This window comes from Thunnus maccoyii, chromosome 16 (genome assembly GCF_910596095.1).
Source record: "Thunnus maccoyii chromosome 16, fThuMac1.1, whole genome shotgun sequence".
NCBI classification, from domain to species: domain Eukaryota; kingdom Metazoa; phylum Chordata; class Actinopteri; order Scombriformes; family Scombridae; genus Thunnus; species Thunnus maccoyii.
The window spans coordinates 3544220-3558110 of NC_056548.1; the positions used below are offsets into that span (position 1 = coordinate 3544220).

At 40.9% G+C, this 13891-nt stretch overlaps 1 protein-coding gene across 1 annotated transcript in view; it reads left to right on the plus strand.

Moving 5' to 3' along the window:
- The window catches only part of syne2b (spectrin repeat containing, nuclear envelope 2b), a 170572-nt gene that overhangs the window by 134328 nt on the left and 22353 nt on the right, over positions 1-13891 (plus strand). Inside the window, exon 117 of the mRNA XM_042388688.1 lies at positions 12685-12847. Within this exon, the coding sequence (XP_042244622.1) occupies positions 12685-12847 (163 nt within the window). The remainder of the gene's footprint in view (positions 1-12684; positions 12848-13891) is intronic.

Genomic DNA, 13891 nt, shown 5'->3' on the forward strand with positions numbered 1-13891 from the left:
CTCTGGCGAACAATCGGACGGCGATTTTTTTTAAGCTGATGATTGAATTTCTCGTAATTTCCTGTTTGTTGACTTTTTTGAAATCACTCTGTGTTTAACAGATGGCAGGTTCATAAAAGTCGACACAACAAATCAGAGAAAACGGAGTCGATCTGAACTGCAGTGGAATGTTTTTTTTCTCGGAGCCAGATGGGTTAAACTGGTCCGTGTGTGGGGGATGGAGGTGACTTATCCTCCATGAGAATGACTGGCTTAAATCTGCCATATGGTAGCTGTTTAGTGACCACGGCTGCTCAGTGTCTCCTCAGGCTCTCCTCTCTCACATTTTAACTCAAAGGAGACATTTTAGCATTAACTTTAGCTAAATAAATCATTTCAAGATATCTGAGTTAGTTAGTTAGTCCAGACAGGAAGTATTTGAACAGTTACACTTTTATTTTCTTCAGGCTCTGCGCTTCAGCACTTTTAATTTGAAATAAAATAATGGATGCTTCATTAAAGTGCCATGTTTCAGCTTAAATTTGAGTAGATTTACATCAGTATAGAAAGAGCTGTGCAGGACATATAGTCCTTTTAACACATAGCGCCCAAACCATTTTATAATCCAAATTACCAACCAAACTCTGTACAATTTTTACGTTATTTTAAAAAAAATCACAATATTACCCCAGTCTGAACAGTGTTTGACAAACAAACTGTACAATTTTGTGAGCATTTTTAAAAATCAGAGTATTACATTTTATTATTATTATTATTAGTTCAATTATATTGTCTGTGATTTTCATCTCCTTATATTACAGTCTAAATGTTTTCCATTATTGTGGACTGAGTAGAAATTTCAAGCGGATGAGTGTCTATATTATGACTGACAGGTTGTTACAGAGACATGCCCTCAGTCTGTAATAGAAGAGGGGCAGCAGCAGAGAGGGAGTGTGACACACAATAGTGGATCTGCCCCTCCCCTCAGCTGCCCCCCCCCCCCCCCCTCGTCCCCTCAGGGACTGACCAGCATAACAAGGCTAAGCCTGTTAATGAGTCGCTGCAGAGGCACGAGCCTCGTGGCTGTGATGGAATGTGCACTTGTCGCACTCTGATTTAGTGTTTTTATTATACTGCAACCACAGAAGATACTTATTTCTGATTGGCCTTAAAATTTGTATATCAGGACACTTAAAACATTTTTAATGACAGTTTGAAGTTGAACATGAAATCAAACCCTTTTTTAATACTATTTGTAGTCAGCATTTTCTCCGCAATAGTCATTCAATGATGAATGGTAATTGTCTCTCTATATTGTAGTTTTTATTGTTAGTGGCGGAGTTACCGCTGATGCAATGCAACCATTTCCTACTGCCAGTGCTTCACAATAAAGCGCTCAACTGGAGAAACAGGGTGGCTTTTATTATGAAGCGCTGACAGGAAACACAGTGTATTTGTTATAGACGATAGCGCCGACCGCCTTTTGGTAAAATGCATCTACAAAAACTGTAATAATGTTCACTGTCTTATAGAGTTGTATCAATGAAAACAGAACATCTTCAGTGCACAAACTACAGGTAACATACTGTGTATCATTGCAACATTTCTGCCTCGTGTATTTCTCACAGTGTAAACAAGATGTCCTTATAGAAGATAATGGACTTTATGTGGAAAGCCGAACATTACACTGATATGTGAAACCATGAGCTTTAATCTGCTCTCTTCTGCTATGGTTTTCTGCCAGATATTAGAAACTGGCTGCAGGGATTTGCTGTCATTCAGCTACAAGAGCATTAGTGAGGTCTGACACTGATGTGGGGTGATAAAAACCTGGCTCACAGTCATTTTTATTCATATAACCCAAAATCACCACATTTGCCTCAGTGAGCTTTACAATCTGTACAGCATCTATCCTTAAACCCCTTGATTCAGATAAGGAAAACTAATTATCTTCACCTGAATATGTGTCACATTCATTATGATACCCTAAGAGCAATTAAGATGAACAAGAGTGAAAACCCACTGTGGGATTTGAGGCTCAGGATCTTCTGTGTCAGACTGTAGTGAGGGGGTGAAAACCCACTAAGTAGATAAACGCGGGGAGTCTGGCCATACTGGTCTTTACAAATCTGCTTAACATGATCAGGGAAGCATTTCACTCTTATCATGTCTGTACTGTTCACATCTCAAAACCATCAGAGCAAGTCAGGGTCCAGATAAAGGACGCCATCGGGTGTATTTACTTGTATTATATTGGCTCAGGGTCACAATGACAAATATTAGTAATCATGGTCAGTTTGAGCACATATACTCACTTCTCAGAGACAGACTCAGCTATGTTTTCCAGCACTGAGACTAATCACAGCTAGTGTGTGTGTGTGTTGGTTGGGTAAAAAGTAGAGACAGAGCTAAAAGTAGCTTTGTAGATCAGTGCTCCGGGCCTCACTTAACCTCCCAGCAGTCTAATCCAGTCAGGCACGCACGCTACTAGAGGACACTCCCCCAGCTCTGTGAGCCAGTGATAACACACACACTGCAAGAAGCTGATGAGAATTAAGGTGCTGCACTTTTTCTCTGGTTTGATTCCTGGTAAATATATATAAACCTTTGTTATTGGTTTGTCTCTGCACAATTACACCAAAAAAAAAGTAGATTGATCACCACCATTGGCTGGAAGTTGATGTAATATGTAATTATTCTGCATTAAAATGTCAAAAAACAACTAGACCTATGATATATATTTTGTTGAGTTGTGTACTGACACTATCCCAGAGAAATCTGTAATTTTAATCAAAGTAACAGTCAATTTCATTTGGTTGCCTGTAAATGGCGTCACACCCCCTCTACCAAAGAGTATAGCGCACAAGATGCATACGGCGGCGCTGTGTTTGTCCGCTACAATGGCGTCTACCAAAGAGTAACTTACACACATACAAGATAATACATCGGCGTTGTGGTTGTTCCACAGAAACTGTTATAAATTGACTTTTATTCAGTTTTAAGCCACATTTTCATGATGAATTTTGGTTGTTTTTAACTATGTCTGTTAGCCGGATGAAGGATTTTAGTTGTCGGACGTCTGGATCTTAAGTTATCAGAGAAATTAACTGGGCAAATGTTGGCAGCATTAACAGCAGCTAAGCTAAAAGCCCCTCCAGGAAGTCCAGTGCTCGCTGAACATCATCAGAGAAACACTGATTTTTTTTTAGGTTAAACTGCTTTATTCAGTGTTTTTACCTGTAATCACCAGGTCTGTTTGTTCTGGAGAGGAGGAGACCTCTGCGGGTAATTCAGCTCCCGGTAAAAACATCCTGAATGATGAACACTGGAGTAATCAATGATTAACAATGAAGAAAACAACTCCCATGATCCCACGCTACTTCACACCGTCATCACACTCCATTACATATTATGTGTTTAAGGTCCAAAAAACTAATTTAGCTTTTTCTAGGATGTGTCCAGGTGGAAGAAAGCAGATGTTATAGCTTAAACTTTCATTAACTGGTCTGATTTTTGGCTACTTTAACCCTAACCCTAACTTTCACATATTACCAGCTTATAAATTTAATATGGCAAACGTGTTAACAAACAGTTGCATATTTACACATTAGCATTCATTTGGAGTCATATTTAATCCACTTGATGAATGTAAGACCAATATTCACTCTACTTTTAGCTCTGTTTTAGTCTCTACTAACTCCTGAGGGAAATATCTGGCTGATGAGAGCCGTGAGAGTCAACCAAAACAATAAAGTTGCAGCCGTACAACCAAAACAATGAGCTGAAAGATGCAAAAAAAAAAATACTCCGTAGTGCTGAGGGGGAGAGTCAGGTGATAATCTGAGCGATTTACACAACTTTTATTTGTTTACCTGCCGTAGACTGTAACATTAGTTTTTTTCTTTTGTATCTGATCGTGGCCTGTCAAAAGACGGTATTAACCTATTAAAAGTATGATTATTTCGACGGTGGATTGTGCCGCAGGAGGCTGTTTAGTCCTGTTTTTGTGGAGTTTCAGTCAGCATCATCAGACCTGTAGCAAACACTGTGACTACTGCTAGCTACAGTAGCCTGGAGGCTTATCAACTCATAATGGGCAAAGTGTCAAAAATGTCATTATTTAACCGTTCCATCCATTTTCTGCTGCTTATTCAGGTGAAGATTGCATTAATTTAGTAATACGAGAATAATTTCACACTTTGGTTGGTATTACTACTTAAAAGTTATTAAATTGGCATTCTATATTGTATTAAAAAGGTCTTAAAAAGTCTTGAATTTTAACTTAGCTTCCGGTTCTTTCCATCATATGAAGAGAAGAAGTCCACAGAGCTGAAGTGAGTCAGTGCTCATACGTGTTGGCCCTTTTCCAGAGTCCTGCAGTACTGTGTCACATGTTTTGATAAGCGCCGATCGAGTTCAAGAAGAGCTGATTCAGAGTCAGTGATGACTGTGGCATCCCTCTGCCTTTTGTCCGCGTCTCGCCTCACTAGGTTACGGCAGATGACTGCTGAGGTTTGACTTGCTGAGGGATTAGATGCGTTGACACTGGTGCGCTGCTCGCCTTTGTCCCCCAAAACAAACCGGGTGCTCCGTCACCGGGCCCAGCAGCTGCCGTCTGCTGACACGAGCCTTTGTGCTGACGGGCCCTCGGCCTCGGGGGGGGGGGGGGACCACCATCCTCTCTCCTCATTGTCTGAATAAGATGCATGCGACGCAGATGTTTGTCTTTTTTAAAAAACAGTCTCCCTGCTTTCCTCTCGCCTCCTTCTCCTCCTCCGTGTCCTCACACCTGGTACAAATTCACCTCCTTTATTGTCACATCGAGGGGGTTTTGTCTCTAAATTGCAGTTTGTTTAGCTTTGACTCGTTATTTAGTGTCATATTGTCCGGCGGTTGAAATAGCTGACATATAAATAAAGTATGCACTCGAGTCCATTAAGCTCTGTTCTGAAGTGGTCGTAGACTTGGTTGTCATGGTGATGATGATGCCGTGCTTTTTGTGGTGCCGGCTGACTCGGTTGCCACAGCGATGTGTGAGGTTTGAACAAGGAGGTTGTGAGGCGGAGAGATTGAGTGTGTATGTGGCAGCGGAGTTGAGTTATGGTTCACTGTTGGTTTCAATCTGTTGTGTGTGTGTGTGTGTGTGTGTGTGTGCAATCTTTCGTTTTCAAAAAGCCTAAATCCTACTTTCAAGACAGTGTTAGACTTTTTAATATTGTATAATTAATGCATTAAAGCACTATGAATTGCCCTTGAAATGTGCTGTACAAAAATCACTGAAAAAAGGCTTCACACACCACAAGATCAATTAACGATCAGTTAATCCATAAATCAATCGACAGAAAACTAAATGGCAACTATTATCATAATCGAGTAATCATTTTAGCCATTTTTAAGCAACATTACCAACATTTGTAATCCTATGTGAGGATGTATGATAGTAAACTGGAGTAGACTGAAGTAATAAAACTCTCTGGTCTCTGTTGTCTTACATGAAAGCTTTTATTCTGGATCCAGGAAGTAAAGTGTACATTTGAATAGAACATGCTTAGCTTTCACAGTGAATCTTCACACTTTATACAGACTTCCAGCTTCAGAATCTCCCACTTGGAGACAGTCCTGACAGTACACATCAATACAAGATGACACATCGACTGGGTCTGTGGATGTATGACATAAAAAACACATAGTTATGAACATCATGAACGACCCAACAGAGACTAAGCTTCTCAGTGCACAACTTCAGCAGCTCAGAAAACTTCCATCACAGTCAGTAAATTTCCACCGCACATCTGAAGGTCACTAGAAATTAAACGCTCAGTCTTGTGCATCAGGTGCCAAATATTATGTGAGCATTGTGAATAAAGCCATAACGAACATTTAAAAGACACCTGTCTCTGAATGACAGAAAGCCATTACTTAAACAGATCGATGAAGCCGTCAATGTTTTGTATTCCGTGTCTGTTAACCCTAACCCTGACCCTGACCCTAAACCTAAACCCAACCCTGGCCCTGGTCCTGGCCCTAACCCTAACCCTAACCCTGGCCCTGGCCCTGGCCCTAACCCTAACCCTAACCCTAACCCTGGTCCTGGCCCTAACCCTAACCCTAAACCCTAACCCTAACCCTAACCCTAACCATGGCCCTAACCCTAAACCTAAACCTAAACCTGGCCCTAGCCCTAGCCCTAGCCCTAAACCCAACCCTGGTCCTGGCCCTAACCCTAACCCTAACCCTAACCCTGGTCCTGGCCCTAACCCTAACCCTAAACCCTAACCCTGACCCTAACCCTAACCCTAACCCTAAACCTAAACCTAAACCTGGCCCTAGCCCTAGCCCTAACCCTAACCCTGGCCCTAAACCTAAACCTAAACCTGGCCCTAGCCCTAGCCCTAGCCCTAGCCCTAAACCCAACCCTGGTCCTGGCCCTAACCCTAACCCTAACCCTAACCCTGGTCCTGGCCCTAACCCTAACCCTAAACCCTAACCCTGACCCTAACCCTAACCCTAACCCTAAACCCAACCCTAACCCTAACCCTGGCCCTAGCCCTAGCCCTAACCCTGACACTGGCCCTAACCTTACCCCTGACCCTGACCCTGACCCTAACCCTAACCCTAAACCCTAACCCTAACCCTAACCCTAACCCTAGCCCTGTTAAGCTTTACATTTCTGTTTTCTTTCTTCAAGCCTTTTTTTGCCGTTTATCTGTATGTTCTCGTCATTCTTTCTTCTCCTCCACTTTTATCAGACTTCATTATTCAGACCTGTAATATATTGCTTGTTTTTAGTGCTCTGAACCGCGGGGGTGGTTCGCTTAAAATGGAAGAAGTAGGCAGTTTTCCAGGATGAGGTTCCCTGCTGGGTCTGTCTGTGTCAGCAGCTTCGGTGCTGCTGGCGATAATGTCTGAGGTCGTATCCGGTAACGGTAACAGCAATCGACAGCTGCACCTGTTAAAGACCTGGACTAACTTTAATGGGCTTCTGTTACTGTGTTCCTGCTTGTTTTCGCTGTTGCTTCAGGATATTACGGGTCGTAAAATAATGCTCCACTGAACTAGATTGTTCAGATTTTTTTTCAGTGTAAATATTTCAGTTTTCTTTTATTATGTGTCTTTGGTCTTGTTGAGTTTTCCTGAAGCTCTGATATCTAAACACCAACACACACAGTACGACACGCTGGAGCTCTATATCTAAAATATGTGATTTGTGCATCATTTTAGATCATTTTATATTTTTTATGAACATTTTGTAGCACTAATTATATCTTAAAATAGGATTCTTTTATCAAAATTGAAATCCAGGTGGATTTAGTAAATTACAGAATGACGGGTTGTCATCGAATTGTGTTGTAGACGAGATTACATCATTTAATTCAGCTCAAGGCCTCAATAGTTCTGTTTTTAGCCGTGGTTCCAGGCATAGCAAATCTCTGTTTGTTGTTCAGTTCACCACTTTGGTCCAGACTGAAATATCTCAACCACTATTGAAAGGTTTGCCACAGAATTTAGTCCAGATTCATGTTCCCCTCTGGATGACTTGAAATCACTTTGGTAATTTGTTTCATCTATTCATCTAACTTTCTCTATAGTCTAAGCCTTATATAGTCTAAATATGTGAGTAATGAGTAATGATTTAGGAAAGTAAGGACAAAAGATCACTCGGCAGGAGTAAAGTAATGTAACATTTTTGCTTTGATGCTAATAAATGCTGTAGATAAAGTGCCTCTAGATTAGTCTTAACGGATCAATTCACTCAAAGGGATAATGTTTTTAATGCTGTGAGCATCCATTCTGAATGAATTGCATTTATTCGCAAAATTTGAAACATTGTGCACATTGTGACAAGTCAGATATAAAAAAATCAAATCCAATACATTGGACACGACCTTCATCCACTCATACAGTCCTGTTCTGATACAAGTACGTGCTCTTTAAAACTTTTAAAGACAGGCAGGAATCATATCACTCTGACAGACTCAATCCTAAAGTCTTTACTAAGCAAAATGTCAAATATGTGCTGTTCTAAGCTTCTCAAATTTTAGGATTCTCCACCTTTCTGCTATATGTTTTTGTAAATTGCAAACGTTGTAGTGTTTGGACTGTTTGTCAGACAAAACAAGCAATTTAAAGTCTATCACCTCTGTTTTCTAACATGTTATAGACTACAGTGTTAATCAAATAATAATTACAATAACTGACACATTAATCAGTAATGGTAATAACTGTTAGTTCAACTATTTGCAGTTTTTCAAAAGAGCTTCTGACGTTGTGTATCCTTGAGTGAACCTGTTACTGAATCCAGCTGTTTGGATGAGCTGGAAGAGGAGGAGGGAGGATGGAGAGAGCGGAGGAGGAGGAGGAGGAGGAGGAGGATGGGGACACGTGCACCGCAAAAGAGGAAGGGAGGGAGGGAGGGGGGCAGTGCTTGCTAGCAGATGAGCCATCGCCATGGAGTAGCCTCCTCACCGGCCCGTAAGTACCTCTCGCCCTGATCCCGAGCACCTCATCACACACCCGGCGCACTCGGCCAACGTGGGGCTGAGGAGGCAGACGGGTGAAAGGGCAACAGATCGGGTGTTTTGTTGTGATAAAGAGAAGCAGAAGGAGGAGGAGGAGGAGGAGGAGAGACGGAGAGCAGGAGTGAAGGGGGATGGGCCAGGTTTTTGTCGGTGCAGGCATGTAGGCAGGCAGACGCGCGCCAAGTGATTCAGAGCAAATTCAATTCAGCTCGCCAGCTCCAGCCGTCTTGTGTGTGTTGGTATTTCTGCAAGCTGGCAGCTTGGACAGCAGGTGTGTGTGTGTGGTTTTTTTTTTGTGTGGATGCATGAACCTTTAAATATCCGTGTGTGATCGCTGCAGCATGGCATGAATGATGTCACTGACTGTTGCTTTCCGCCCGCCTCCATCTACTGCCACGTCCTCACATAGACGCATGCAACCTTGAGCTCACACCTGTATGCACGCACATAAACACAAACACATGCATGCAGATGCATCAGGAGCCAGAAATAGCACAGGAACAACCCTCAACAGTCTCTATTATTGCAGCATCAGCATCAAACGTTGTGATGTTCCGATTATGCAAAGCATAAAAAATTTGTTTTTGATGTGACATGTTGGCCGGAAGGTAAAGCAAAGCAGCCTCATGCATGGTGGAATGACAGCTGCTCGTTGCTGCGTTGGTGTCAGTGTTGCATCATTCAGCTGTCTGTCTGCTACAGCAACAGTAAATAAATAATGGATGAGGATGGATTTAATACCTTTTTGAATTCAGGGGACAGACAGAGTAAGATAACACACACCATAGAGAGAATATATATCATCCCTCTCATCCATACTGCTGTGCTCGTGATGTGCAGGTGAATGCACGGAGCATCCCGTCACTATACAGATGTTTTCATGTAGTCAGATAAACTAAAGCTCTCTTACTTGAGACTCAACAAACAGTTAAAATCTTGGTGTATTATTTCAAGCATGCGTTGTCACCAAGCATGCTATTATGCTAACACGCTATGCAGTACTCTCACTTGCCAGTTTATTAAGTACATCTTACTAAAACTAAACAATACAACAGCTGCAACTATAATAAATCCAACCTTCATTAAGGTTATAATGTTCAATATTTGTTAAACCTGTTTTACAGAGGCGTTGATTCAACTTAATGGTTATTTTGGAGGTTTTATTCAGTTATATACTGAGTGATGTTTTTCCTCTCATTGATGTAAACGAAGTAGATGAAATATAGAAACATCTGTCAGTATAAAGGAAGCAGCACCACAAACTACTGCCTCTAAAATCACTGTGGAGTTTAACACGTTTATAAAACAATTTCAACAAGCTCAACATTATATTATATTGGGGCTGCTCTATTAGACTGCATTAGTTTTAGCTATGTGTGCCTAATAAACTGACAACTGCCATTGTAAACATGCATAACTGCAACTGTGGGCATGTTAACATGTTAGCATTCCAATTTTAGCATTCAAGTCAAAATATAGCTGAGGATTGTGGGGTTGTGGTTCCAAATGTGGCAACAACACTAATGTTGCTGCAGCAGACGGTGATCACAGACACAGCAAATAAGCGAGCAACCTCTTATCCCAATTATAAAACCTTTTTTTGGCTGTGAGAGTCAACCTGGAAGAAAAGGCAAGCTACACACGCAGGTATGTTCAGGCAATCAAAAACACAATAATGACAGACAAACAAATCTCCAATCATCCCCTAGTTGCTCTAAGTGGTGAGAAATCACACAGCAGCAGGTGATCAACAACAAGAACCACTAAGATTTCCTCCATTTTTGTTATTGCACAGATCTGTTGATTGAATAGCAGAACAAAACAGCAGTGACTGGAGCATTTACTTTGTCAGAGTTGAACTTTTTTCCAACTCAAGAGGCTCGGAGTAGAGATGGACTAATAAATCATGTTATTATCTTGTCGAAAAGTAAAAGAAATTGTAGTCCAGAAATTATAAAGATATGTTTGAGATCATTTAGAAACCACAACAGAGCAAATGTATTTTTCGGGTTTTTCGGGTTAACCCTAACCCCTAACCCCCTAACCCTAACTGTAAAATGTCCCACATAGTACATATTTGAGTCATAACAGAAAAATAGTTTAGGGGATCCTTAGTTAAAGTTTTTGTATATGTAATGAATATCAACCATATTTTGTAACTCAAATTTCAATATCAATATCAGACTTAAAAATCCAGTTTTGGTCGGGCTGCAGGTGTCCAGAACACTCAAGCACAGCGCAAAATGCTGGTGTCACATGCAGATTGATGTAACCTGCTGTGTATTTGTTTAACTCGTCCAACCACACACACACACACTTAGACACTCAGAGGTGGATTTCGGTGGAAGGCTCTCACCGGCTGCGGTCACACGGCGGTGCAGTGTCACCCCTTCTCTGCATTGTGTCGGTTTGCGCAGGAGAATGAACCGATGTAGGTCACTGACCTGAGAGCTGAACTGGAATGCGGTCTCTCTCCCAGACTGCACCCAGCTCTCTCAGTCAGATGTAGGTCAGCCTGCAGCTCGGCTATAATGGCTCCTGTTGTTGTGTCATACGTGAGAATGACAGCAGCGCTTCCCAGACACCGTGACAACCTGCCACAGCGCTAATCTGTGGTGTAGAGCTGAACGCGGTGCTGACAAAAGCAGGGTTATGGGTGTGATTCTCACCGTGGATGGCCGCACTCAACATTTCAGCGCTGTGAAGTGAGGTTGTGTTCACGCCGCGTCTCAAAGTGTCCCAATTCAGATTTTTTTTCTTCTCATATGAGACATTCAGCAGATTTAATGTGTTTGAACAGAGAGATCCTGCATTGTACAAACTTTCATTCCAAGGCATGTGACCACCTTAGAAATTGTTTATTTGAATACTGAAATCCAAATTTAGCAAACAAACTTTAACAAAATAAGACGATGTATCTGTCAAACAGGGCTGCTTTTTGGTGGAGTAGTAATTTGAGTGTTTATGTGCACCTGTTGAGTTAAGAAACCGTCCTGTAACTAAGAGTTTAATCTCTGTACATTAATGGAGAAGTCTGGCAATGTTCTATATTGTTACAAATCCATGAAAAGGAATCTATCCGCTAACAAGTTTTATCTGTATATATCTTATTCCTCCGTAGATCTCTGTTGTAGTCCAAAAGCTATTAAAACACGTTGGTGAGCCACACCGCTGCACTGGTTGACATGTTCCTTCATCACCATTATTTTGTCTCAATGTCACACACATTGTCCTGCAGCCAGAAATACTCACTAGATTCCCCCCAGTTTTACACAATGGGTTCATGACCTACTGTTTTTCATTAAATTAGAGAAAATAAAATATTCTTTGAGAGGTTCCATGAATAAATTTTATAAAACATGGAACCCTTTCTTGATTTATGTTAGAGAAAACATCCAGCTGCCTACTGCTCCTTAAACTCTTTAAACTGTTTTTCATCTTCTGAACCCAACGTGTGATGTAAGAATCATCACCAGTTTAGATGCATTTGTCATCATGAGGTTTCTTCGCCTACAACCTTAACTATGTCTTTGTATCCATTCAGTCAGATTTGTATATACAAAGTTATTTTATAACTTTTATTTATTTGTAGACTGTCATTATCTGTTGTTGTTTTTCTGTGTTTGCAAAACCAAAAAAAAAAAAAAAAAAAGAAATACTCACTAGAGCACCAAATGTGGATTCATCCGCCACTGCAAATAGTCCCCAGAAAATGCTCTATTTCTACCTGTGTGATTGAAGTTTGCTTAAAAACTACAGCGACCAGCTGTTTTAGAAAATTACTGAGCCTTTTTAAAAAAAAAATTAAAATATATATTTGTGAGCTGTTCATCTAAAAGATGTTCATCTTCAGTAGGAGCCGATAAGCTTGGAGCTGAGAGCCACAGACAGGGAAGGGAAGTCAGAGAGTATTGAGAGATGAACTAACACATTGTTGGTTTTGGTCTTTTCATTGAATTTGTTGACAATAAGAAAAATTATTAGAATAAAGAAATAAATGTTATAATAATTTGAAAATAGAATACTGATACATGTGCATACTGAAATAATTCCTTCAAACTGGTGATGTAGAAGAGAGAAAGACCAGAGGAATTAATGTAACAAGACTGCTGACAGGTTTTGGTCTTCAGTAGAAATGATCTTTGACCAGTTTAACTACAGCAGTACTCTCTTTTTCCGTCTGCAGGGTGAGGAAGCTGAAGGAGACGCTGGTGACGGTGCAGCAGCTGGATAAGAACATGAGCAACCTGCGGACATGGCTGTCTCGGATCGAGGCGGAGCTGGCCAAGCCGGTGGTCTACAACGTCTGCCACAGCGACGAGATCCAGAGGAAACTGGCCGAGCAGCAGGTGAGCGGAGACAGAATGATTTTTAATTCTAATGAGATGTTTGAGCATTTATGAAATTTGAATAGAGTCAAACATCTAGTTAACGGAAAGGTTAAGTACAGCTTTATTCAGTTAAGCATTTAAATGATTAAAACCAAGACCACCAGTCAAATTGGTTGTGATCTTGAATAAGTCAGGTCTAGCAGAGTTATTTTTAGTTCACTGTTACGTGACTGACAGTTGGAGCAGTTGAAGGCTTGAATGAACATAAAACTCTCCTTATTGAATGATCAGTGCATCAGTAAATGATCAGTTGTGTTAGAAAATATCAGAAGTATGTGGTTGTGTACGTACAAATCTAGAGAGAGCAGCAAACTACAACTCCCAAGAAGCATTTCAGTAAGAAACATCCAGGAAGTATCCGGTTACTTATGGCGTTATACTGCAGGTAAATCTCATTACTGAGCTCTCGGTGGTGACATTTTGAGGAAATACAGAAAAAGATGTTTGCAAGCACATAAATTATATTTTGTAGAGACATTATTGTCTTGCATAGAATAATTTAATCTAAGCAATTATGTGCTCAATAAGTTTAACACCGCAAACACTGCACAGCCGTTTATAATACCGTCAGACAAGTTTTTACAACTCTCCAGAGTTAGTACCGCAGCAGTCGTTTTATCTTTTGTTGTAATGATCATGAGATAAACTGTAGAAATATAGTGTTCATTTATATGCTCTTTAAAGTAGCGCCTTGCCGGAGGAAGTCATACTGAGGTCCAGCAAACGTTGAGACCCTCGCTGTGTCGACAGACTGTGTTTTGTCTTGTAGGACTGAAGTCGGTCTAAACACTCGGTCACATTGTTTTTCTGCTCTGTGCACAATCAACCTGACAGAGTGTTACAGTATGCCACAATTTTATTGACACAATCCAATTAGCTTTTGTTTCCCGCCCCCCCAATCCGATTTCTAGTAGGATTTTGGTCACTAGGGAATTAGGAAAAGCACAGGGAGAAGTATGCAAGTGCTAAAGATCTTGTAGAAACACAGTTTAAATTAGTTCA